The 27,867-nt window shown below is 40.5% G+C and overlaps 1 protein-coding gene and 1 non-coding gene across 3 annotated transcripts; one reads left to right on the forward strand and one right to left on the reverse strand.

Annotated features, from left to right (window-relative positions):
- Positions 1–3,832: 3,832 nt before the first annotated feature.
- Positions 3,833–3,946, reverse strand: trnal-caa (transfer RNA leucine (anticodon CAA)). The gene is made up of 2 exons: positions 3,909–3,946; positions 3,833–3,878 (listed from the first exon to the last, which is right to left on the reverse strand). It is a non-coding gene; the product is annotated as a tRNA-Leu (tRNA).
- Positions 3,947–4,427: 481 nt separating this feature from the next.
- Positions 4,428–27,660, forward strand: pdgfrl (platelet-derived growth factor receptor-like). 2 transcript variants are annotated; one of them, XM_059989288.1, is made up of 6 exons: positions 4,428–4,475; positions 11,593–11,905; positions 14,484–14,635; positions 14,840–15,133; positions 21,728–21,864; positions 25,472–27,660. In XM_059989288.1, the coding sequence occupies exons 2-6, from the start codon at positions 11,679–11,681 to the stop codon at positions 25,658–25,660; spliced, it is 999 nt and encodes a 332-aa protein (XP_059845271.1). In that variant the 5' UTR covers positions 4,428–4,475; positions 11,593–11,678; the 3' UTR covers positions 25,661–27,660. The 2 variants fall into 2 exon arrangements, with proteins under 2 accessions (XP_059845271.1, XP_059845270.1); XM_059989287.1 differs by lacking the exon at positions 4,428–4,475 and adding an exon at positions 6,632–6,875.
- The last annotated feature ends 207 nt before the right edge of the window (positions 27,661–27,867 follow it).

Consider the following 27,867-nt stretch of genomic DNA (forward strand, 5'->3'; position numbering starts at 1 on the left):
GATAGTACTCTTCTTCTCTTCCCTCCCCCCCCCCCTTTTCATGAGGGAAAAATAACAAAATCCACACACCCCCAACAGCAAAAAGCAGTCACAAAAATAATCAACGATCTTCCACACATAACAATCCCAGAACCCCTCACAGAAAAGAACAGTGACAGTTACCAAATCCCCTTGCACACAAAAAATTAACAGATCATCCAATTGCCCACAGGAAAGAAAACGCCAAAAAACTGAAGGAAACCAATATAGAGTACAGTCCAATAATCACATAAATCTCAGAATATGGAAACATATTTTCATCTGAACACAGTCCTTCTATAAACAGTGCCTGCTGACCAGGGCCCTGACGATGGTGATCCAGAGCCAAACCTGCCAATCTGGCTACTGATTGTCTCGCACTGAGCTATCACTGACCCCTCCCACGTTCACCTTGATGCTTCAATCTTCCTTGCCACTTTGAATCCCTGCAGACTCCTGAGGAAATAGAGGCTGTTGTGCTTTCTCTGCAATTATTGAGATATATATTTTTTTTAAATGTCTCCAGGTCAGGTCCTCTGAGATAGTGACATCCAGAAACTAAAAGTTACTAACCCTCTCCACCTCTGATCCTCCGATGAGTACTGGCTCATGGATCCCTGGTTTCCCTCTCCTGAAGTCTACAATCAGCTCCTTGGTCTTAGTGACATTGAGTGAGAGGTTGTTATTCCACCACTCAGCCAAATTTTCAATCTCCCTTCTGTATGCAAATTCATCACCGTGCTTGATATGGCCCAGAATAGTGGGGTCATCAGCAAACTTGTGGTGTTGGAACTGTGCTTAGCCATGTGGGCATAGATCTAAAGTGGGTAGAGGACAGGGCTAAGTACACATCCCTATGGTGCTCCTGTATTGATGGAGATAATGGAGGAGATTTTTTTGCCAATCCAAACTGACTGGGGTCTGTAAGTGAGGAAATCCAGGATCCAATTGCACGAGGGGATATTAAAGCTCAGGTCTTGGAGTTTACTGATTAGTTTTGAGGGAATAATGGTATTAAATGCTGAGCTGTAGTCAATAAAGAGCATCTTGATATATGCATCTTTGCTGTCCAGGTGTTCCAGGGTTGTGTGAAGAGTCAAGGAGATGGCTTCTGCTGTAGATCTGTTGCTTCAGTAGGCAAATTGGAGTGGATCAAAGTCACCACTCAGGAGCTGATATGCTTCAACACCAGCCTCTCAAAACATGTCATCACTATAGACGTTAGTGCCACTGGGTGAGTCATTGAGGCAGGTTACTACGCTCTTCTTGGATACTGGTATGATCGAAGCCCGCTTGAAGCAGGTGGATACCACACACGGCCAGAGTGAGAGATTGAAGATATCTGTGAACACACCAGCCAGTTGGCCAGCACAGGTCTTAAGTACTCGTCCAGACTAGATGCTTTCCTAGGATTCACTCTTTAGAAGGTAGCCTGCATGTCATCTTCAGATACCAAGATCAAAGGATCATCGGTAGACATGAGGGTGCACAATGGTTCTACTCTGTTCTGGAGGTCAAAGCAAGCATTGAAGGCATTGAGCTTATCTGGAACTGAAGTTCTGCTATCCCCTGTGTCACAAGATTTAACTTTGTAGGAGTTTATGGCAATCAAACCCTTCCAAATCTGTTAAGCATCCTTTGTTGATTCCAGTCTAGTCTGGAATCTCCATTTCACCCGTGAGATGGCTTTCTGGAGATCATACCTGCACCTCTTGTAGCATTCCTAATCTCCAGACTTGAATGCATCTGATATAGCCCTCAGCAGTTTCTGGATTTCATGGTTCATTCAGGGCTTCTGATTGGGTAAACTCTGAACAATCTTTTTTTAAAAAAAGATTATAAAACAAAAATATATAATCTCTCCCTGTAAGACAGTCTGTCCTGCCTTTGCAGTAAATAGTCTTACTGCTCTTCTTCTATACCAAGCATATCCTCTTAAAATCAAAAACCAAAATGATACACAATACAGAAGAACTTAGGTTTAGGGTAAAGGGGTTAGAGACACAGAGGGAATATGAGGAGGAAATTTTTCAGCCAGAAACTCTTTAGTATCTGGATCATATTACCTATGGAGGAGGTGAAGGTAGGTCCCCTCACAAAATTTAAAAGCTTCCATTTAAGTTGCCAAAGCATGGAAGGTTAGAGGCCAAGTGCTGGTGAATGGGATTAGTATTAATGGGTAATTGGTGGTCAGCAATCACATGGTGGGCCTGCTTCTGTACTCTATAATTATGAGCTGAGTAATATATATAATCATAATAAAATACTCTTACTCTTATTCTCTAATCATCTTACAATAAAGACCAGCATACCAATTGCCATCGCAAATGTTTGGTGCACCTGCTTGTTAGCTTTCAGTGGCTTATGTGCAATGATGACAAGGTACCAGTCAACATCAATACTTTGTAATTTCTCTATTTAAATAATGCTCAGAATTTCTGTATTTTCTATCAAAGTCACTAACTTCACGTTTTTCCCATCTGCCTTGTTGTTGCCCATATTGCTCTTGTCACCTCTGTGTGACCTCATCACCACTCACATCCTCATGTGTTATCAGCAAACTTAGAAATGTCACGTTTCATTTTTGTGACCACAGCCAAACAAGGGTAGAAGCTTTAAGTAATAGGGCATTAACACCTCTTAGGATCTGTTTTGGGCTCAACACATTGATGCAATCATGAAGAAGGTATGCCAGCAGCTCTACTTCATAAGGAGTTTGCTTTGATTTGGTAAGTTACCAAAATTTCTACAGATGTTCTGTGGAGAGCATCCTGACTGGTTGCATCACGACAGCACACAAAACATGCTGGAGGAACACAGTAGGCCAGGCAAGATATATGGAAAAGGGTAAACAGTCGAACTTTCATCAGGACCGCACAGCCTAGTATGGAGTCGCCAGTGCACAGGATCACAAGAAACTGCAGGGAATTGTAGATTCAGTCAACACCATGGGTAGAATGCACCCTACCATCAAGAGGCAGTCCTCAAGAAGGCAGTATAAACCATTAAGGACCCTTGCCATCTGGGTCACACCCTCTTCTCCTTAGTACCATCGGGGAGCAGGTACATTGGCCTGAAAACCCACACTCAGTGATTCAAAAATAGCTTCTTCCCCTCTACAATCAGATTTCTTAAGTCCTGAACCCATATAAACTACCTCATTATTCCTTTCCTTTCACTATTTGTTTATTTCGTATTTTAGGGTACTTTTATGTCTTTGAACTGTACTGCTGCCACAGAACAACATACTTCGCTTCATATAAGATAGTAATAATTCAGACTTTGATTAATTAGAATCCAAGCACCGACACCTTTAAGTTGCTAGTCAGATTGTTCACTTGAAGGGCCCGTTTATTCCTATTTTTTGTTTGTTTTAGATATGTTAACTAACTCTTAATCTACTCTTGTACCTTACCCCAATTCCGTGTGCTTTTTTTTTGTAACATTATTGAAATACCACATTCAATTGTTTCCCCGCGCTTACTCCAAGCTTCAACTCTTCACCAAAATTGCAATTATTGGCGAGTAGCCCATTTTGAAGCGTTTCATTTTATTCAACCTGTTTGCGATTTGCATTTTAACACATCTAATAAATTTCTGTGCTGCAGATCTAGATTTGTTTTGTGAATATATCACTAAACATTCAGTAACACAGTCGTTATCGGTGATAGTAATGGAGGGGTTTTTGTTTTCAGATCTGATTTCCAACCTCTACCTTTTCTGTGTATATTTTTCACTTGCCACAGAAAGTAAACCAACATAGAGAACAGGGCGACGATGGGGGGAAAATGAAGAGCGGGCCTGGTAAAAGGTGTGTCAGAAGTGGGATTCGAACCCACGCCTCCAGTCGGAGACCAGAACACCCGCCCGCACTGGGAAGGAACCGCGTCCTTGAGTCTGGCGCCTTAGACCACTCGGCCATCCTGACAGCTGGTAGGAGGGCCGGCGGCGCGCTAGAAAGCCCTGAACACACCCCTCTGTCACGATTCTGACTTGTTTTCCCAGTCGTTTGACACCGATGCTCGCGGGATTTTGTAGTTTCTTTCTCATCTTGTAATTAATTTCTGGAAATTTCTGCTCCGTCTTTGGACGCGACTTGCAACCAGAACAGCCGCTCACGAAGTGCAGTGCAACGCGCATGCTCGACGACGGAGGCGCCGCCATGTTTAAGCAAAACGAGAAGAGCAGCCACGCAAACGCGCCACGCGCCAGGCCGCATACGTCCAATTGTTGCAGGAGTTATGCGCATGCTCGTTGAGGTTACTGATTTACGACAGAGAAACAATTCCAGAATTTCAAAATTAGGCAGCAACTCTGGAAAGAGAAATTGTCGAATATCCTTCATTGGACTTCTAGCTGCAATTTTTTGTGTTGGACCAAATCCTTACAATTTAAAACAGTTCACGGCCACATATTTTTAATAAATTGATCTCATTATAGTCTAGTTAAGTTAAAAGGTAGCCCACTGGAATTATATAAACTCCGCCTCTGTGACCACAGTGTATGAAATGTTTTAGCAACACACACAAAATGCTGGAGGTATTCAGCAGTCAGGCAACATCTACTGGAAAAAGTGAACAGTCAACGTTTCGGACCAAGACACCTGATCAGGACTGAGGGGCAAGGGGAAGATGGCGGTGAGGTGAGGGGAAAGAGACTAGCTGGAAGCTGATTGAAGACAAGTGGGTGGCAAGTGTCGAGCTGGAGAAGAACGAATCTGATAGGGGAGGAGAATCGGAATCAGGTTTATTATCACAGGCATGTGTCGTGTAATTTAATCTAGCAGCAGCAGTTCAATGCAATAATGATAATATAGAAATAAATTACATTAAGTATGTATATTTAATAGATTAAAATAGTGGAAAAGCAAATAATACATTTTTAATAAGAAAACAGGTATTGTTTATGTCAATGTCCATTTAGGAATCGGATGACAGAAAGAAAAAGCTGTTCCTGAATCACTGAGGGTGTGTGCCTTCAGGCTTCTGTACCTCCTACCTGATGATAAAAATGAGACAAGGGCATGCCCTGGGTGATGGGGGTCTTTAGGAATGGACATTGCCTTTCTGAGGCACCACTCCTTAAAGATGCCTTGGATACTACAGAGACTGGTACCCAAGATGGAGTTGACTAATTTTACAACTTTCTATAACTTCTTTTGGTCCTGCGCAGTAGTCCCCCCACACCCATTCCAGACAGTGATGCAACCTGTTAGAATTCTCACCACAGTACATCTATATAAGTTTTCAAGTGGTTTAATTGACAAAATAAATCTCTTCAAACACCTAATGAAATGTAGTCGCTATATTGCCTTCTTTATAGCTGTATTGATATGTTGGAAACTGGTCAGATCGTCAGGTATCTTGACAGCCAGGAACTTGAAATTGCTCAAGTTCGAGAGGACCCAGGGGGAAGTAATAGGCAGGTGAGAAGAAGTAAAGGGTCAGAGTGAGGAATCGGGGGGGGGGGGGGGGTGACATTTTGTTCATTGGAAAGAGAAATCAATATTCATACCATCAGGTTGGAGGACGCCTAGACAGAATATAAGGTGTTCCTCCTCTTCTTGGCACAAGGAGAGGTCATGGATCAAAACGGGAATGGGTGCTCCTCCACCCTGAATAGGAGTCTCATTCTGAAATGTCAGCTGTTTACTCTTTTCCATAGATGTTGCCTGACCCACTGAGTTCCTCCAGTATTTTGTGTATGGCTTTGGATTTCCAGCATCTGCACTTTTTTTCTGTTTTAAATGGTTTAGGTTGTATATCTCTCAGGGCTACAGTTATTCGAGAAACCTAAATTGGTGTTAAAAATGAAATAAGCACCAGTCAAATTAATTTTAAAAACAGCAACACACTACCATGATGTTATGGTCAACATACAAAACAAAGCAAAACTCTGTATTGGAAATATAAATTAGAAACTGGAAATTCTCAATAGTTTAAGCATGATCTTTGAGGAAAGAAACATTTTAGCCATTAAATTGTACATTAGAATTAGATTTATTTCATGACAATGAATTTTAAAAAAAGATTTCTCCTTTGTCCTCCTGGTCCTATTTTGGGTCATATGGGTGTAATTTATATAGAGAAATTAGACAAATGTTTGAAACTGAAAACAGTATCAATGGGTGTAAGTAGGAGATGAAATGGGTAAAAGGCAGAGGAACTAATTTTGGAATGATGATGCCAAAGAGAACAAAATATTCTACCACAGGTCTTGTCTGCAGAAATGTTTTCTATTTATATAATTTTAAAATGCTTATTAACTGTTATATTTGCTTAATCATCTGAAAATGTACAGATTCGATTGACATTTATAAAAATAAATTTTTTGGGTGCTGAATCATGTAACAATAAATGGAAGATTTATCGGGACTTGCTAGAGCGTATATTGAAATTATACAGAATTTGGAGGTTGCATTGATAAAAGCTGTTTGTTATAATATAAAGTTGCATAATAAACGCTATTATTTCTTTATAAACTCGGTATATTTCCAAGGAAGCTGTGCAATAATAAAGACTTGCGTAAAATGTCGAATTTATTGTAACTTCCTTCACATTATAGCAGAGCACCTTCTTGTAGTAGCATATTTCCGCCAGGGGTCAGTCTTCCTACAAGGAGGAAATACTTCACCCAATTCTTGGAAACCTATATATTTTGACACATTTGAAAATTCCAGACAAGTTTTTAACAATAGCTTGCTACACTTTTACAATAAAGTTAGCAGCTCAGCAAGTAAGACACTTTCAAAGAATTATCTATTTCTGAAAGGCTTTACGTTGCTTAGAAAAGTTGTAAAATGAAGTTTCATGCCGTCTTGCTGTTTGTCTTTTTCACCGAATTACTTTTACAGATGGGTAAGTGACACGGAATTCCGAATGCAGAACGCTGCTGACAAGTTTAATGTTGACTCGGGTTATTTTGAAATGCATTTTGTCCGAATTTCTCCGCAACTGATTGCTCCGGTGAAATGAGCGCTCTGCATGTAAAATGTTACTTTTTCATATGTATTTGTGAAGAAGTTAGTCTATATGGACAGTCATTGAAAGTAGGAGACCATTCAGCTCTATATATTCTATACCTGTGTTAACTTATAATCAATTATGAAATACGGGTTTAAATCTGGCAGTAGATAAATAAAGTCGACGCCTTGCCTTTAATTTCATAGGTTTCCCCGCAGGAGTCTAACTAGGCAAAATGCTGTATAGACACAAAGTAAGGTCGTTGAGGTTTCATAAAACACCGCAAGTCAAGGTGCAAATCTACACTCTGGCTTTCAAGAGAATCATCTTTTGGGAAAAGTGATTTTGTCCACGATTTAGAATGTTGTCGAAAACTTGTGGTCATTAATGTGGAGTAGAAAGTGTATGAAACTTCTGTGCAGAGTTTCTTTGGAACCTACCCCGCCCACTCTCTGCTGGCCTCAAGCATATTCACAGTTACTTCAGATGTTATGTACTGAGGAGAATAAAGGGAATTGTATCTTTTGTATCAATTGTGTCTTACGCATGTAGGGCACAGCCTCAGAATAGATGGACTTCACTTAGAACAGAGATTAGGAAGAACTTCTTCAGCTAGAGGTTGGTGAATCTGTGGAATTAGTTTCCACAGACAGCTGCGGAGGCCGGATCATTGGGTACATTCACGGGGTGGCTGATAGGTTCTTGATTAGTCAGGGAGTTAAAGGTTATGGGGAAATTGCAGGAGAATGAGGTTGACAAGGAAATAGATCAGCCATGATGAAACAGTGGAGCAGATTTAATAGGCCAAATGGCCTAATTCTGCTCCTATGTCTTATGGTCGATGGTCTCAACTGCAGCTCATAAATAGAAAAATCAATAGCATTCTCTAGCACTGGATAGTCTGGAACAAGCCTGCATAAGTGGAGAGAAAGAAGTAACATTTTGACAGCAGCTGTTAAAGCCTCAAGTTGCTGCTTCAACATCAGTTTTTGTAAATGCATTCTTAAGTGTACTGTAGGCTAGGGCAATGGCTGATTTACAAACAGCCAAATACCACAAAGTAATTGACCAGTTCATCTGATTTTGCTGGATGAGTTAGCAACTTGAAATTTCACCTGTCCCAATTTGGTGGGAACAGCAGCAAATAGAGATACTGTTGTGCTTCAAGATGAAAATCACTTCCTAGTAAAGGAGAAACAGCAATAGATGTAGTGTTGTATCACTTGCTCCTGGACACCATTTATTTTAAAATTACACTAAAGCTGCACAAGCAAGCAAAATGCACGTAAGTCCCCCCGATGAAGTGTCTTGGCCTGAAACGTTGTCTCTTCATTCCCATCCATTGATGCATCCTGACCTGGTGAGTGCCTCCAGAATTTTGTGTCTTATACATATTAAGAGTGGCCTCAAAATTCACCATTAGGCTGGAACAAGGCTACCTTTATCAAATGGGAGGAGCAGAAGGCTAGTTAATCTGGCAGGGCATTTGGTGTGCACCATGCTCTGCTGATTCTGGAGCTTGGCTCAGAGGTACTTGGAAGTCAATGCCCTTTACTGGCCTAATGATATGGAGAGAGCAGAAGGATCATGTGACAGACTGCTACTTCTGTCTGAGCAGTGTGCCTGATTTCTCTGCTAAACCGGAAATCCATGGAATACCCTGAGCCCTGTGCCGCATGACGATAGTCTTCCAGTACCAAAGCCACCAGTGAATTGGAGACCAGAAGAGACAGACAAAGATGCCATGATACACGAGCCAGGAATGGAAAATAACCCTGATACTGATACAGATTTTGAACCCTTTATGTTGAGAGAGCCTCATCTGAGTTAAATGACCTGGTCAGAGGCTAGGGTTTGTCAAAGGTAAAAGTAGAACTATTGGGTTTAAGACTGCAAAGATAGAATCTGCTGTCACCAAACACAAAAATTTCCTTGAAAGATTTTGATATTTGATACAGATGTTTCCCAAAAAAACTGATGCCAAGATTAAGGAAGGCGTTATTGTTAGTCTACAAATCAAAGAGCTGGCCAGCGGTGTAGTGGCATCCGCACTGGTGAGTGCTCCTGCATTCCCAGCCAGCTCCTCGCATCTGTGCTGGGTTGAACATTAAGCTAGCGACTCAGTGCTGAAGAATTGGCAAGGTTTCCATCTGTTATGCTACATGGCGTGGAAAATAACAACAACAACAAATCAAACAGGTCATCAATAACAAGCAATTCAAAGATCTTCTAGTGGGACTGGAGAAAATCACATGGAAGACATTCAAGGATTTTGTTGAAATTTTTCAAAGCAACTACGGAATAGCAAACTACATGCAGCAGGTTGAAACCATGCTTCAAGCAGACAAATCCATGAAGTGTAACATGTCACCAGAGTCATAGAAAGTACAGCACAGAAACAGGTCATTAGTACCATCTGGAGCCTGGAGATGCACACTTAACATTTTAGGGACAACTTCTTCCCTCTATTCCCTGCTTCCTGAACAGTCCGTGAACTCTACCTCACTATTCTGCTCTTTCTTTGAACTATTTATTTAATTTTTATATATTACTTGTTGTAATTTGTAATAATTTATGTAATGCACAATACTGCTGCTGCAAAACAATAAATTGTAATAATGTCAGTGATAATAAGCGTGATTCTGATTGTGAACGGAGCACACATACAGTATAGGGCGGGGGTCGGCAACCTGCGGCTCCCGAGCCATTTGTGGCTCTTTCACCTCTGTGCTGCGGCTCCCTGTGGCTTTGGGAAATAATTGGTCAGTATTTAATTAAAATGTATTTTATGTTAGTTTGTTAGCTTTTGAAATGTAATTATGGTGATCTTGTACAACCTAAGTGTAGCGACACATTTCCTGCCACATCATAAAACGGCTCACAATTAGCCAGCATTCCGGCTAAGGGAGATAGCCTACGGGGGTTTGTGAGTACGCGTCTTTTGCAGCATCTGCGTCCATGGGGGCTGGGTTGAGGGAAGCTGAAAAGCAAGGCTGTTTAGTTCGAATAAAGCTATCTTTGACTGCAGTTTACTGACACCGCTACAACGTGTTTTTATCGCTGGCTGTCCAGACGGAAGGTGCTGAAACGCTTTGTCGCGTGTCTGGAAGAAGTGAAAACTTTCCTGGGCAGCAAAGGGCTCACCTTTCCTGAGCTGGAACAGCCAGAGTGGCTGGAAAAGCTACACTTCATGGTAGACATGACAGCGCACCTGAACACGCTGAACACAGCTCTTCAGGGGAAAGGACGTACAGCCCTGCACATGTTGGAGGATGTTTTGGCATTCGAGCGCAAGTTGACAGTGCTTGCCAGAGATTTACAGAAAGGCACTTTGTCTCACTTCCCCAATTTGAGAGAGTTCAAACAAGGTCACGACATGATAATTTCGGAGTATTTACATTCTGCAATCATCGCAATGCAAACATCGTTTGGGAAACGCTTCTGTGGGTTCAGAGAGGAAAAAAACACATTATCCTTCCCGGTCACTCCCTTAAGCATCGATCCTTCCCTACTGAATACGACTGCATTGGCAGGTGTGAGTCAACCTGATCTTGAGATGGAACTGGCCGACATAGCCGACAAAGACATATGGGTGTCCAAGTTTAGACGCTTGACAGCAGACCTTGAAGATGTTGCCCGTCAGAAGGCCGTTCTTGCTCAGAAACACAAATGGAGTGATATTGAAAACCTCACAGATGACAGCTTGCGATCCTGTGTAAAGATGAAGGTGACATCATACAGCCCTGATGTGCAGACGCTGTGCGCTGAGGTCCAGGAGCAGAAATCCCATTAACCAAGTATGATAAATATTTTAATTGCCTATTATTTTACTTATATTCATATTTTTTCATTGTTCAGTGAAATAGTCCTTTCATTTTTCAGGATGACAGCTGGCTGACGTTATTTTTGGTTTGCTGCTGGCGGAAAATTTAAGTTCGGCGTTTTTCATAAATACAAGAAGGACTCAAATAGACATTGAATATTTTACTTAAAAGTAACTTTCAACCCAACGTCTTTTTTTCGGAGTTCAAAATGTTTTTGTTGCATGCAGAAATGTAATTTCGTTTTCTCTGCAGGAGTTCATCAATTTCATAAATGCAACACATTATAGTTTGTTTATACATAGCATAAAGGCAAAAAAAACGTTGTATGCAGTGTTATTTCATTTTAAATGTCAAACGGGTTTTGCGGCTCCCAGTGTTTTCTTTTCTGTGGGAAACGGGTCCAAGTGGCTCTTTCAGTGGTAAAGGTTGCTGACCCCTGGTATAGGGAGACAATGCCTAGTATTCATGGAACAGTCAGTGTCTGTTTTGAGCTGTTTATCCCACCATTGTTGGCAAAGGCAATGTTGTGGAGGGAGCAACTTTTTTTTCCATGAAATAGGAGCTTATACCACAGATAGTGAGAAAAACAATCACTTATTACTTTGATAATTGTGCTTCATTAGTCTGGAACATATGTTGTGTTATAATTAAACAATTAGCATTACCACATTTTGATCAGCTATAATTACTACAAAAGCCTCCATCTCTATTCACTGATTTCTGAAGCACTATGATTAATCTAAGTGTCAACTTTTATTGATCTTTCTTCCTTCTGAACATTTTTTCAGGTGATTGTCAAAAGAAGGATAAAAGGACCCCAGAGCGGATTGCAAAAAACAAGCAAAAAACAGCTGGACAGAATAAAATTAGAGTAATGGATAAAAAAAATAAGGCAAGAAGTCAAAAGGTGCGAAAGCAGAAAGTGTTCATCGATAGAGACCTAAAGCCCACTTTCATCATGACCCAAGTTTTGGACAAGGGCCGTTTCCAGAAACCATCAGAAACACTGAATCTATCCATTGGACAGGCTCTCGAACTGCGCTGCAAAGGCGATAACATTGGCTGGGGTTACCCATCCAGTCTAAACAACTCCAGGTTAAGGTAAAAGGGGAAAGCAGCAGGTGCTGTAAATCTGAAATGTGTACAGAAACGGCTGACAATGCTCAGCAGGTCAGGCTGTAGAGCAAGAAATAGAGTTAACTGTTCAGATCATTGCAGATTGAACTGCACCAGGCTTGAATGTGCATTTTCTTTACATCCTCTGTTATTCAAAGGAACAGCTCAACTTCTGCTTTTACAAATTACTCTTCTATTTTAAGTCTTCCATTTGTTTCAAGTCCTTGAGTGTATTGAACCTTGTCAAATTTGCATCCTGCCCTGGAAGTCGCTGTTTGAATTTCCAGACTCAGGTTTTTGTCATTCCCACTAGTGGCTCATCACATTTGTTATCATGGTAAAAGTAATGAATTCATCTTTGTTCAGGTTGACCGCCCTATCCTTATCCTGGTGCCCTTCCACCAGCATTCAGGTTTCCTTACATTCTTGACTATGCAGTTATAACTCAAGAGACTGCTGCACTCTTCCATCTCTGATTTCATGATCAGTCCTACAATTAAATGGTTCACTATAGCCACAGTGCTGTCAACTACCAAGGCATGGAGCCTGGAATTCCCTCCTTAACTCTTCCTCCTTTTTTTTTGTCTTTTAAGATGCTGTATCTTTTGTCTTTTAAAATCCTCTAACACATATTTGGTTATTTTCTCTGATATGTAACTCATCTTAAAGCTTTGCTTAATATGTTTTATACTATAGTTCTTTTAATTTACTCATAGCTATTTTGAGAAAGAGAGAGTTTTATTGTTATTGGAATTTGAATGTTTTCTGGCTTTATCTATTTTATTCTTTTGGGAGATAAAAAGCAAGAAAGTTCAATTTTTCAAATAATTTAACAATTTGCCTTTTCAAAATTAAATCAAATCAAGTTTAATTATCGTTCAAACCATACAGCTGAATGAGACAGTGTTCCTCCAGGGCCAAGGTGCAAAGCATTCAAAAGAGCAACCAAACAGTCAACATAGTGAGTAACATAATTCAAGATATCGAGCAAAGGAACATAATCACTTGAAAATAAAACATAGTCCAAGACCCTGAGCAACAATGTCCAGCAATCAATGGTACAGACTCCCGGCAGTGCAGACATCCTGTATACAATCTAGCCTGTCATTCCACCATGCGAACAGAGGAGGGCAGCACTGACAGGAGAGGCCAGGCCCCAGCTGAGCTCAACCACGCAGTAGGGCTTCCATATCTCTCACCTGGTCTGAAGCAGCTGGCAAGCCCAAGGCTTGTTCTCACCAGATCAGAGGCTGCTCAGCTCCCATGTCGATTATCCCTCCACCAGACAAGGGCAACAGGCCTGTGGCAACTTCCATTATCACTGTCCAACAGAGTCTTGTGATCACAAGTGAAATGTGTGGTGAACTACATATACCTGTCTGGACACGCCCCCTGCTGGCTGCTCCTGTGGCTCCTCCCAAAGACCCCTGTATAAAGGCGACTGAGGCCTGAGCCCGGCCTCTCAGTCAATAAAAGCCGATATCTCGCCTTTACGTCTCAGAGTGAGTTATTGATGGTGCATCAATTTTATTGACTGGAAGAAGGAACAAGCAGTTTGTGACCACCATATTACATCCTGGAGACTGAGAGGCCGGGCTCAGGCCTCAATTGCCTTTGTCTGCAGCCAGGACAGCTCCAGCGGACCCAAACCGGCTCCTCCGATATTGTGACAGGTTCCTCTGACATCCCGACGGGCCCCTCTGACACCTCTGACCCCTTCGAGATCTCAACCGGCTCCGCCACCGGCACCAGTCCAGCTACTCCAATCAATGAGCTGCCCACTGATGGGGTAGCCTTGCAGTACCAAATGTTCTTGGAGTAGAATTGTCTTTGGATTGTAAAAAAAACAAATTTTCAACAAAAAAGCACTCGAGAGGCTGCTGCATTCGCATGTGCTGCCTTCCCACTGAAAATGTGATTTTCTATAAGAGGAAGTGGTCGTCTTAGCTTTTCCAGGGTAACTGTAAAAAAAGAGAGGCAACAAAGCCTAAAAGGTCAAATTGGCCCTCAAACACCAGCATGTTGACTTAAGTTTGGTCATGGAGCAAATTAAGGAATCATGTTACCGCTGAGGAAAGGCAGACAAAACTGAGAGGCTTCAAATGAAATCTGTGCATCAAAAAGTAATCCTCCTCCCACCTCGTATACTAATTAGCTGCTATTTGTGAAGGAATTGGTTCAAAAACTGTTAACAGCATGTTGATCAAACAAATCAAAGGATATAAGAGAAAATATTGATATTATTTATTAAATACTTCAGATGCTGTCACTGCTAAAGTACTAGAGTATCACATACTTGAAGTTCTGTGTTTAGGTTTAAATCAGTGTTCTGGTATTTCATAAGATTATATCTGGGAGATCAAACCCAGGTTTTCTTAAATTCCATTTTTTTGGGAACATTTCCTACAGGAGTAAAACAGGAGTTTTATTAGTTGGCAAAATGTAATGAGACAGGAATGTTCAATAAAATTTGTGCAGAGCCTTTTCTTTCATATAATAACCAAAAAAGTAATGTTTTTTAAAAAAAATCAACATAATGTTAAAATTGGATTCTTTTCCTCAGTATAATTCAGCACCGTAAATACAGTCAGCTCATACTTAACAATGCGAGGACTATGGACACTGGAGAATACAGCTGCTGGGTAATCCTCTGCGATGGGCTGGAGTGTAGCAAAGATGACCTGAAAACGGGCAAAACATATATCTACTTCACAGGTAGTTAGTCTCTGTTAAAGCATTTACTTTAGGAGTTAAATCTACACATTTTAAACTTTACCGAGACACTATTTATCTATTTATATTTTCCAGTTCCTTTTTAGGATAAAGATAAACAAAGTCCAACTTTTTAATCATTTTTGACGATTAAGAGAATTGTAAAAGATATTGGAAAATTTTTTTTTGTTTATTTCATTTTCCCAGATCCAGCTGAACTATTTGTGCCATCTATCAATTATTTTGATATAATCTACCTTCGACCTGATCAGCCTGCTGTAATCCCTTGTCGGGTGAGCACGCCTTTGGCCAGTGTCACATTGCACCGAGAATTCCCTCCTCAAGAAATTCCTGCCGATGGATCCCTCATTAGCTATGATGCAAAGAAAGGATTTATTATTCATCATCCTAAACTAGAGCAGAAGGGGGTTGTACACTGCACAGCAAGCCTGGAAGGAGCTCTGCAGACATCTAGCAATTACCTACTTCTTTATGCTGAAGGTAACATCAGATACCTTACTGAAACAAATTCATAGCATAATGGCAAGGAACACATTTGCTATCTTAAATACCTTGATGTTTTTAAATATCTTCACATTTTATTTAAATATTTTTAATTTTATAAAAGCAAGTTAATATTAATACAGATATTGAGTTTAGGATTCATGTAAATATTCCTTTTTAACCAGGTTAAATTGAAAGTGCAGAACAATTTTTTATTCTCCATACTACACCTACATAAAATAATAAGATTTAGATTAGCTTTGAGACAGAAGGAGCTTTCCAAAGCAAAGTCAATTAATAGGGAGAAGGGCATGAGAGTGAATATGGCCCAAGCAAATTGGAGCCATATTGACAGGCAAACCCATAACAGAATGATGTGCTGACTTTAATGAAGAGATATTCGGGTACCATTGAGGCACATTCCTATAATGACCAAAGAAAGAACAAGCAAATCCAGAACTCCACAATTGATGAAGGAAATACAGAGGAAAGTAAAGCAAAAGAAAAATCTGTGTAACAAATCTTGGGCTGTAAATACCAGCAAAAATCAGGTCAATTACAGAGGGGAACCGAAAATTAAAATAAGACAGGCCTAGAACGTGAATGAAAAAAGATTAGCTGCCAATACAAATGGGAATCCAAAAGTATACTATAGGCATTTGGGATGGTACTGTACATGGAGGGGCATGTACTAATACAACAATGGGAACTTGCACATGAATGTTGAGGGCTCTTTAAAGTACTAGATGAATACTTTGCATACGTCTTTACTAGAGGAAATTTGTGTTTCCAAAATAATGACAAGGAGGTGGTAGTGGAGGCATTGGATATGTTAAAAATTGGAAAGATGCCAGCAGTAAGAGGTTGGCTAGAATAAAATACATTGTTCACCAGGACTGAATAGGAGCATTCCAGGAATTTAGGTGAGGATATTGTGATCATAGGGGAACTGATGATAAGCTTCTAATGCTCTTTGGATAGCAGGGTGGTACCAGAGGACCACAGACTGATCATGAAGATATCACAGCAGAATGAGGCATTTCAACCCATTAAGTCTGCTCCACAATTAACCCATTGTTGACTATTTTAACCCATTGCTTTTCTTGATCGATATCAATGGCCTTGAATTGAGAGTGGAAGCCACATCATCTAAATTTGGGGATGGCACAAACTTGGCAATATTTTGAATTGTGAAGAGGATAGATTGCCTGAAGATATAAGCAGGCTAGTGGGATAGGCAAATGCATGGAAGATAAAGGTTAATATGGAGAAAAGTGAGGAAAAATAAGCAGAAGCAATACTTTTTCAAAAGGATTGTGGCTGGAGAAGTATATAGGGGTATGCATATACAAATAACTGAAAGTAGCAGGACATCTTGAGAAGGTGATTGATAAGGCAACAATTCAATAATCAAAGCATGGAGAATAAAGCAAGCAAATTGAAGTGTTGTGTTCAATTCTGGTTGCCCCATTGTATGACAAAGCCAAGAGGATTAGAAATAATCCAAAAACGAGACTAATTCCAAAGAAGTAGGCGTGCAGTTCAAGGGTAGATTATAGAGAATCAGTTTGTTTTAACGTTGGAATGTGAATGGGTTGTCAAACTGAAACGGGTGGCCACCAAAAATCCCAACTTTAGTGGAAAACGGTGTGAAGGTCCCCCAATCTTTGTCGGGTATCACCAATATAGGGGAAGTCACACTAGGAGCAGAGCACACAAGAGATAACCCCAAGATATTCGCAGGTGAAGGTTTGCCTCACCTGAAAACACAGAAGATGGAGAAGCAACCAATGTGAAAAAGACAACAAACTGCAAATACAAAAAGAGAAAAAAATAATGATTAATAAACAATAACTATCGAGAACACCCTTGAAAGTGAGTCTTTTGGTTGTGGGAACAGTTCAGTGTTGGAGTGAGTGAAGTTGAGTTAAGTAGTTGGAGTGAGTGAAGTTGAGTTAAGTACCCCTTCTGGTTCAAGAACCTGATGGTTGAGGGTAATAACTGTTCCTGAACTTGGTGCTATGGGTCCTGAGGCTCCTTGTACCCCCTTCCTGATGGCAGCAGCCTGGATGGTGGTGGTCCTTGATAATGGACGCTGCTTTCTTGCAACTTCTTGTAGATATTGCTTAATGTTGGGAAGGGGTTTACCAAGATAGATTGGGCTGTATCCATTACTTTTTATAGGCCTTTATTTTCAATGGTATTGATGTTTCCATACCAGGCTATGATGCAACCAGTCAGTATACTCTCCACTGCACATCTATACAAGTTTGTCAAAGTTTTAGGTGCCATGTGGAATCATTGCCAATTTCTAAGAAAGTAGAAGCACTGCTGTGCTTTCTTTGTAATAGCACTTATGATCCACTGAAATGATAATGCCAAGGAAGTTAAAGTCCTGACCCTCTCCACCTCTGATGCCCTGCTGAGAACTGGCTCATGGACCCCTGATTTCCTCCTCCTGAAGTCAATATTCAGCTCCTTGTTCTCGCTGACATTGAGGGAGGGGTTGTTGTTGTGTCACCACTCAGCCAGTGTTTCCATCTCTCTCCTAAATGTTGATTCGAAGTATTCAAAGTACATTTATTATCAAAGAATGTATAAATTATACAACCATGAGATCTGCTTGCTTACAGGCAGTCGCAAAAGCAAGGAACTCAAAATGGCCCAGTTAAAAAAAATAAAGACCAACCCCAATGTGCACAGAGAAAGAGAGAGAAAAAAACAAATCATGGCAACAATAGAAACGAGCAACAGTAGTCACCACCTTTGCCTTGCCAATGACAGTCAGCAAACTTAAATATGGCTTCGGAACTGTGCGTAGCCTCACAGTTACAAGTATAAAGGGGGTAGAGCAGAGAGCGAAGCACACAGCCTTGTAGTACACTTGGGTTGATGGTGATTGTGGAGATATTGCCAATGCAAACTGACTGGTGAATGAGTTCTGTTAGGCAAAGAAGTTACCAGATAGAGGAAAAAAATTCAATGATATGTTCAAAGATTCTTTGAGGAAATACAGACTCTCATTAGTTTGACCCCATCATCGAGCACTTGACCTGTAGTCTTCTATGCCTAAGCAATTTGGGTGCATATCCAGCGATTTCTTAAATGCTGTTGGTGACTCCACTTCCATCACTCTGTCTGGCAGTGTTTTCCCAGTACTCACCACCCTTGCTGTAAAGGATCCAACTGAGAGCCTCTCTAAGTACAGTACTATTACTCTATTACTCTTACTCTATTACTATTACTATTACTCTCAATCTATGTGGTTTTGTTCACCTCTGATAAGGAAGAAGTCTCCTACAGTCTACCCTTTCTATATAACACAATTTGTTCATACCTCACTCATTTCCCCTCAACCTCCTTTCTATAAGGCTTGACCTGGCCTCTCCAGTGTCTCCTCATAACTGAACTGGCCCATCCCAGTCATACTCCAGTGAGTCTCCTCTGCACCCTTTCCAGCACTAATACTTCCTTTCATTAGTGCGGTGACCAGAACTGCACACAGTATTCCAGCTGACCAGTGTTTTATAAAACAAGTATAACCTCTCTGTTCTCGTGTTCAATGCCTCAACTAGTGAAAGCTAGTATCCCATAAACACACCAAAGTTCCAGCATTTCACAGTATTTCCTCTGATCTTACTATTTATGATGCGAGTCCTAGCCTCATTAGAACACTCAAAATGAATGAGCCTCCTCGTGTTTTCAGGTTGAACCCTATATGTGCCATTTGTCAGCCCATTTTGGCAAAACATCAAAATTACCCACCATATTGTCAATAACTCCATCATTCTCCATATCATCTGCAAACATATTAATTATGTCTCTTATAGCCTCATCATTTACTTATATTACAAACTGCAAGGCCCCAGCACAGATCCCTGTGAAACACCAGCAGCTAAAGGCATCCAATCATTAAAATCGACCCCCTACCAACAGCCGCTGTTTCCTATTTCCATTACAGTTTTTCATCCAAATTACCAATGTCTTAGATCCCAGAATCCTCATTTTGGACTTACCTCCCATGTAGATCTTGTCAAAATCCATACGCAAACCTACCGCATGCTCGTCATATATTTAGTTACCTCCTAAAACTTTCAGATTGGTCAGACAAAACCTGCCCTTGACAAAACCATGGTGGCTATGTCTAATCAGTTCCTTCCTTTCTAATGTATCATTAGTCCTGTCCCTCAGATTTTTAAAAAACCTATCAATTACAGACATGTAAATCTAATATCACTAGTAGGGAATAATCTCACTACTACTGATGTTAGTAGTATGTCTGTAGTAGTATTCACATGTCTGTAATTGCTGGACTTTTCCTTGCTGCCCTTTTTGAAGAGGGATCACATTTTCTGTGGCCAACAGAGATTTAATAATGCTAGCCAGAGCTGTAGCAACCTCTTTCCTTGCCTTCCACAGCAGCTTGGGCATAAATCATGAGGATTTATCCAACTTTAAGCCTGGTAAGGCATAAAGTGAGGGAGGCCTCTGTCGGTTGGGGTCAACCATGGATATTGTGCCCTAGCTGTCTAGATATGCAAGCCTGGGCAGTACAATATGGAGAGCAAGCTATTGCCCTTGTAGCAAACTCACCCTCTCCACACATCTGATGAACCCAAAGGAACACAGAGATTGATACGGTTTGGCACCAGCAGCATTTCGCTAGAGTTGCCAGCCAGTACTGAACACAATGTAGGACTGCCTGAGTCATGGCATTGAGTACGTCCTCTTCATTTATGAAAACTTGCTGTATCATTTCATCTTGTCCATTGCTGAGTTTTCAAAGTATGTTTCATGTCATTTCAATTTGAAGTAAAAACTCAATATTATTCCTGTCACTGATCTTTTAATGTAAGCTGTAATAATTCAAGACACGCAGGAAGGAAATTTTAGTGTTCCCTGCTCCAAAACTGATGCTGACGCTGGCTAAAATCATGCCACTGGAATTTGTACAGGCTGAGGGAAGCACTCCATCTAAGGAACTTGGTTTTGCTAGAGATTAAAACTTTGGGTCCTCATCATTCCATAGCTGGATAAGGACAGATTATTATTTTCACAATGAGTAATGTGTTTACTCCTTGAATGTTTCAATTACTTATTCTTTTTAAAGAGGACCTTCAGAGTGTTTATCTATTGAAAATACAAGGCTAAATTAGTTATTTGACATGAACAATTGTGACACACCCTTCATTTCTATTTATTTATCAACAAAATCACCACAGGCAGAAAATAGAAACTTTGAAAATGTTTTCTAAATCACAACATAAATTGTGAGTGCATTCAACTAAGCAGAGATACCATTTTTAATGGAAAGCATGCAAAGATTTATATCTTGACACTGCACTGTCATCAGAAAGAAATATGCTTTATCTGAACTGGAGTGTAACAACTGTCTTGTTTGACATGTGATCTAGTACACCAGCTTGAATGGTTGTAACCTCAGGGTCAACAAGTAGACACTGAAGTAACTCAGTGGGTTGAGGGAGAAAATGAACTGTCAATGTTTCACGTTGAAACGCTGTATTAGGACTGGGATTGGAGAGGTGCGATGGCCAGCATAAAGAAGAGTGGTGAGACAGGAGTCTGAAGTAATTAGTGGACTGAGAAGAGGTGTAAGATAAGTCAGGTTGTGCTGAGTAAGGAAGGTGAACAGGGTGGATTTGGGAGACAGTGACAAACAACAAGGGAGAGTCAGTTCCAGTGCTTACATAAAACTGGTTCTGAGAGACCTTTTAGCTAATAAGTCACAAACTTCATTTGCTTTGGGTATTGCCTTCTTCTGTTACATGCTGTGTAATGATGAGAAAAGTCCATTACAATGTGTTGAGATTGTACCTAGATTATCTGATTACAATGGTATTGTGTCTGTTTAATATATAAGTGGTTATGGTGTTAGATTTAGTAAAATATGCTACAAATCTTGCAATGTAACTTGGCTGCAAAACTGATTTGTATCTTTGGGCCTAGGATTGATGATAAAAAACTATTACCTAAGGGCCTTACTTTGATGTTTATGTAAACAGTCACAATACCAGGTGGATTTCAGATTCCTGACAGTTAGATAATGCCGATCCATGTTGTATCAGAATAGTACACCCGCAGTCAGAATGCCAGCCCAGGAACAAACAATGGTTTAGAACAGGGGCAGGCAACCTTAAGCACAAATGATTTTCTAGCATGTGTTATTCATTAATTTGAGGCAAAACATAACTAGATGTATTTAAATGGCTAATTCCCATATTTCAAATTTTTTATGGCATTTATCTGGCCCACCATCCGCTCATGAACACACGATCTGGCCCACAGCGGCAAAAAGGTTGCCGGCCCCTGGTTTAGAACTTCCATTAGAGCTGAAACCTGAACTACATTACACATCTCTCTTCAGGCAAAGAGTTAAGTGAAGAAAAATCATACAAAATCATTTCTAATAGTCAGAGTTCTGTGGAATGACAAGATTTCCATCTTAAAAAAACATGAGTTTTACACTATGAATGACAAGGAAAAAGTTCCCCACATTTTGTACAGTAAAATTTGATAACATTTTCTGAAACTGGAAATTTGATATTCTCCTTGAAACTAATCATATTTCAGCTCACAGTCAAGCTCCAACTGCAACTATAGAGGCTTCAAACACAGTAAATAGTGGGGAGCAAGTTAATGTGACCTGCACTGTTCTGGGAGACCCAGATCTACAGGTGGACTTTACCTGGAAATATCCAGGACAGCAGGTAATGGTTTTTATTCCTCAGCTTCTCAACAGTCATGGGAGATTTCAATATGCACGTAGATTGGGAAAATCTGGTTGGTACTGCATCCCAATAGAGGGGATTTCTAGATTGCTTTTAAGATAGCTTTTTAGAGCAGCTCGTGGTTGAATCCACTGGGAGAAAGGCAATTCTCGATTGGGTGTTGTGTAATGAACCAGATTTGGTTAAGATAAAATAACCCTGAGGAGGCAGTGATCATAATATGATGGAATTCACCCTACAGTTTGAAAGGGAGAAGATAGTCAGATGTTATCAGTGTTACAGTGGAGTAAAGAGAATTTTAGAGGCACGAGAGAGGTGAGCTGTCTAAAGTTGATTGGAAGTGGACACGATCAGGGATGGTGGTAGAACAGCATTGGAGGAGTTTCTGGGGGCAGTTCGGAAGGCACAGAATAGATAAGTCCTGATGATGAATAAGTATTCTAAAGGGGTAATGAGACAACTGTGGCTGATAAGGGAAGTCTGACAGCACGAAAGCAAAAGAGAGGGCATATAATATAACAAAAGTTATTGGGAAGTAAGAGGATTGGGAAGCTTTTAAAAACCAACAGAAGGCAACTAAAAAGAAACATATGGAGAGAAAAGATGAAGTTTGAAGATAAGCTAGTCAATAATTTAAAACAGGATACCAAAAGTATTTTCAGATATTTAAAGAGTAAAAGAGAGACAAGTGTGGATATCGGACCAGTGGAAAATGTCACTGGAGAGATAGTAATGGGGACAAAGAAATGGCAGATGAACTGTACAAGCATCAGTCTTCACAGTGGAAGATTCTAGCAGCATACCAGATATTCAAGAGTGTCAGGGGAAGAAGTGACTGTAGTTGCTATTGCAAAGGAGAAGGTGCTTGGGGAGCTGAAAGGTTGGAAGGTAGGTAAGTCAACCTGGACAAATTGGACTACATCCCAGGGTTCTGAAAGAGGTGAATGATGAGATTGTGGAGGCATTAGTAATGATCTTTCAAAGATCAACAGATTCTGGAACAATTCTGCAGGACTGGAAAATTGCAAATGTCACTTCACTCTTTGAGAATGGAGGGAGGCAGAAGAAAAGAAATTATAGGCCAGTTAGCCCAACTACAGTGGTTGGGAAGATGTTGGAGTCCATCATTAACAATGAGGTTTCAACATACTTGGAGGCACTTGATAAAGTAGGCCAAAGTCAGCATGGTGTCCTTAAGGGAAAACCTTGCCTGACAAATCTGTTGGAATTCTTTAAAGAACTAATAGGCAGTATAGAAAAGGAAAGTCAATGGATATTGTTTAGTTGGATTTTCAGAAGGCCTTTGACAAGGTGCTGCTCATGAGGCAGCTTAACAAGATAAAAGCCTAGGGTATTACAGGAAACATGCTAGCGTAGATAAAGATTGGCTGGCTGGCAGGATGCAGAGTGGGAATAAAGGGGGCCTAATCTGGTTGGCTGCCAGTGACAAATGGTGTTTCACAGGGGGAGAGTATTGGGACCACTTCTTTTCATGTTATACATCAATGATTTGGATGACAAAATTGATGGCTTTGTGTCTGTGTTTGCTGTTGATTTGAAGATAGGTGGAGGGGCAGGTATTGTGGGGAAGCAGGGAGGTTGTAGAAGAACTTAGATTGGGAGAATGGACAAAGAATTGGCAGGTGGCATATAGTGTAGGCAAGTGTATAGTTGTGCACTTTAGTAGAAGGAACAAATGTTTAGACTATTTTCTAAATGGGGAGAAAATTCAAAAAGCAGAGGTGCAAAGAGATTGGGAATCCTTGTGCAGAATTCCCTAAAGGTGAGCTTGCAGGTTGAGTCAATGGTAAGGAAGGCATATGTAAAGTTAGCATTCATTTTGAGAGGACTAGAATACAAGAGCAAGGATGAAATGCTGAAGTGTTATAAGACATTGGGAAGATCGTACTTGAGTACTGTGAGCAGTCTTGTGTCTCTCACTGAAGAAAAGATGTGCTGGCATTGGAGAGGGTCCAGAGGAGGTTCACGAGAATGATTCCAGGAATGAAAAGGTTAATATATGAGGACTGTTTGATGTCTCTGGGCCTGTACTCACTGGAGTTCAGAAGAATTAAATAGAGAAGATATTTCCTTTTGTGGGTGAGTCTAGGACCAGAGGGCACAGCCTCTGAATAGAGGAACATCCATTTAGGACAGAAATGAGGATGAATTTCTTTAGCCAAAGGGTGGTGAATTGGTAGAATTCATTGCCATGGATGGCTGTGGAGTCCAAGTCATTGAGTATATTTAAAGCAGAAATTGATAGATTCTTAATTAGTCAGGGCATTAAAGGTTATGAGGATAAGTCAGAAGAATGAGGTCAAGAGGGATAATAAATCAGCTTTGATGGAATGGTGGAGCAGACTCGATGGGTCGAGTGGCCTAATCCTGCTCCGATGTCTTATGGTCTAATTTTTTTTCTCTGAAGTAAACATTTTTTCTTTAATTAGACTGGGATTCAGTGTCCTCATATATTTCTGCAAACTATGTCATAAATAACCATCTAGTGTTATGTGAACAGTCAGACTAGTATGAAATTGCTTTTGATCTGAACTTTATGTTTGTTTTTACACTGACAAGATGCTATTTTCCAATTTATTAAGTGTTTGGGGGTCATTTTTGTGATGCAGCAAGTCAGTCTCACAGAAATTAAATGTCTTAACTGGCAATTATTGATAAATGCAGAATTCAGTTTTGGATGTGTCCAAATTTTACCATAGCCTGCAGAAATCCATTGATATTTTAAAAGAGGGTAATATATCCAAGCTGAATTTGCTTGATATCTCCTGGTCAATTTCTTAGTTCCATATTAAATAAAGATTTTAAAATGACAAACAAAGTTGGTATTCCATGAAGGGAGTAACCCATCATGTTGATCAACAGGAGACATTATGATAGACTTGATAGTCATAATTTGATTGTGTAATCTTGATATTAAAATTCTGATTTTCTCACTTAATGAGCTTAAACATCTGGTGGTTACATGTAGTTTACCTGTTGAAGCCTCAAGTGTGGTATTCCAACAAGAGAAATTGATTCCATGATCTATCTGTTGTTTTGAGTTCAATACCATAGCTTTAATTTATTTTAAATGATCTAATTATAACAGCTTGTAGATTATTGCTTCAATATGATGCAGTCTATATTTCCTGTTTCTGGTAGGTCTGCAGCATGGAACTTTTAATTTGCAGAAATAAATCTAATAGTGAAGAAGGAAGCTGCTACAGAAAAGGTTGTCCCACATTTTAGCTCCATCTAGGTTCATGCACATGACAGGAGAGGCCCACATATGTGAGAATTCCAGAATGTAAGCTCTGGTACGTAGGCCTCTCTCATATTGTAGCAAAAACTTTAATGAGTTCCTGCTGGCCCACGAAAGGGATCGTTAGCTGAATCCCGTTCGACTTAGCTTAAAATGCCTGGGAAATGGAAGGAAAGAAGGAAAGAGATCATTGTAATCATTGTCAAAGATCCTGTTATGTGCTAAGATAAAACAACGTGTCAGATTTGTTTAACAAGTAAACCAGTCTGTTGTTATTTTTAGATAATGAAATCAAATAATCTGATACTATTTTTGCTTTAATAGGATGAAAGGCCAGTGATCATCACCGAAAGCTGGAGATTAATAGATCAACAAAGTGGACATACTGTCAGGTTATCGAAGAGTATGCTATATATTGATAACGTTGAAACTATTGATGTAGGTAATTATATATGTACTGCTCAAAATGTGCTAGGAAAAACAACAGTTGCCACAGAAGTGTTATTTCCCTGATAATGGTGATGATTTGCTCAGCGGAAGCTTCAAGCCAGGTTCACCTGGGCACTGTGTGGAGAAACATTGGGCGCTAGGCAGTACTGTATCCTATTTCTTCAATGAACTTTTATGTCAAATGTTTGTTTCTTCTCTCACTGCAAGATTATCAAATATTCCAGTTATAGTATTCCAATGTTTTTAATGGCATAATTTTAGCATCAGCTGCATCAAACTAGAGTTTTCATTTAAACTTCTTTACCTTATTACAAGAATTTCAGCATCAAAGATATGTTAGGCCCAGTCATACCTCAGGAGGGACCTTTAGTAACACATCAGAACCAGGAAGTTTCACTCTGGTGAAAAGCCCATCCAGCTGGAAGGAAACAAAATATTCATTTCTCCATCTGCTGGTTTCAAATCAATCAGCCAATAAGCTGCAATGGCTGCTTTTTGCCCTCTCCCACTGTGATCCTTGACTGCCTCCTATTTACTTGCTTCTCCTGGTGAATCATAAGAGACAGAAAAATTAATTTACACATGTCAGCTGAGAACACCCAGCACCATCTTCCAAAGATCTTCCCACTGTCTCAGTTGATAAGCTGTTTGTTAAAACCATGCCAAATAAAAGATGGGTCCACTTTTTAAGTATTGGGTTTATCCAAGGAATGAGTTTTCAGTTCACACCATAAATTCCTGCACTCTCCCTGACAGTTCTCCAAAGTAGAACCAAACACTCTGCATACTTGATGCCATATTCAACCCCAAATTACCCACATATCCACACCCTCAATGGAATCAACCATTTCACTTATTTTTAACTTTCAGATTTTGTGTACCTGTTGCTGAAACTCTTATCCATGCCCCAGTTGAGTCTAGACTTGATCATGCCAACTTGCACATGACTAGCCCTCTACATTCTACCCTTTGTAAACTGTGGCCAACCAAAACTTGGGTGCCTTTTATGTAGCTTTCACCATTCCATTTAGTCATGGCATATTTAGATTCAGTTTATTGTCATTTAGAAACCACAAATGCAATGCAGTTAAAAAATGAGACAACATTCCCCCAGAATGATATCACAAAAGCATATGACAAAACAGACTACACTAGAAAATCCACATAACATTTGGCAATCCCCAATCCAGAGTCTGGAGAGGCTGCTGCGTATTTTAATATCGTGCTACCGTCTTAGCGCATTCCCCGGAAAGGAGCTCCAAATCCACCAGACAAACAAGACCGAAAACTAAAGCTACAAGACCTGCACAAAACCACATAGTTACAACATATAGTTACAACAGTACAAACAATAGCATAATTGATAAAAAAAACAATGGGCACAGTAAAAATAGTCCAAAGATGTTAAAGGACTATAAGTTCAAAAGATATCACCACGCAGTTTCCACAAGTCTCCACGGTCCCAACAGACGGTGGCAGAGGGGAATACCCTCGCTATGGACTTCCAAGGAGCCGCCCAACTCAGCCTCGCAGACGCAGCACACAACAAAAGCTCTGTCGAAACCAGCCTCACAGACGCGGCCCACACCGAAAGCAACCTAACCGCAGCGGACTCCGAGTCTGTCGAACCTTCGAGCCACCGACCATCCCCTCTGGCACAGCTTCTCCGAGTACCATCCTCTGCCGAGCGTATTAAGACGGCCCCACCAACGGCCATCGGCAACGCGACCCCGAGGACTGGGGGCCTGTTCTTCCCGGCAGAGTCCCGGACCTCACAGCAGCAGCAGCAACGAAGAAGGTCTTCCTGGAGATGTTCCTCCGTGCTCCCATGTCCATTTTCAATCGGTTATGATTGCGCATGGCACCCCACTTCACGAATAACAGATAATCAGCTCCGGAGTGGCCGCTGCAAGTTGCGTCGTGCCGCCATCTTGGAATGGCATATGCTTGTTGGCCTACTGTTGCTGTCAGTTAAGCAATGAAAAGATTTTAAATTTTGCATCCTTTCTTTCCACGATCTTACCATAAACCACCCCCACCCCTTGTCATAACTCCAACAACCCTGCATGATGTCTATACTCCTTAACATCAGACTTCTTAATCTCCTGTAAGTTTACTTGCTCCATCATTGGTAGCTAAGCCTTTCATTGCCAAGCACAAAAGGCCGGCAATTCTGTTTTTGATTCCCTTGACCAAACTTTTCAATCTCTACCCTCGTGTCATTTGTGGTTTCATGACAGATCTCCAGTCATTCATTGTTCTCATTTTGG

The sequence above is a fragment of the Hypanus sabinus genome, chromosome 14 (genome assembly GCF_030144855.1).
Source record: "Hypanus sabinus isolate sHypSab1 chromosome 14, sHypSab1.hap1, whole genome shotgun sequence".
Classification (NCBI taxonomy): Eukaryota; Metazoa; Chordata; class Chondrichthyes; order Myliobatiformes; family Dasyatidae; genus Hypanus; species Hypanus sabinus.

What these genes read in the sequence shown, in the direction of transcription:
- pdgfrl (XM_059989287.1), top strand. Translation starts at nt 6,818, where the DNA reads ATGAAGTTTCATGCCGTCTTGCTGTTTGTCTTTTTCACCGAATTACTT. An exon ending in CTAAACAACTCCAGGTTAAG is followed by an intron (nt 11,906 to 14,483) that starts GTAAAAGGGGAA and finishes TCTTTTCCTCAG; the next exon opens with TATAATTCAGCACCGTAAAT. An exon ending in CCTACTTCTTTATGCTGAAG is followed by an intron (nt 15,134 to 21,727) that starts GTAACATCAGAT and finishes ATCATATTTCAG; the next exon opens with CTCACAGTCAAGCTCCAACT.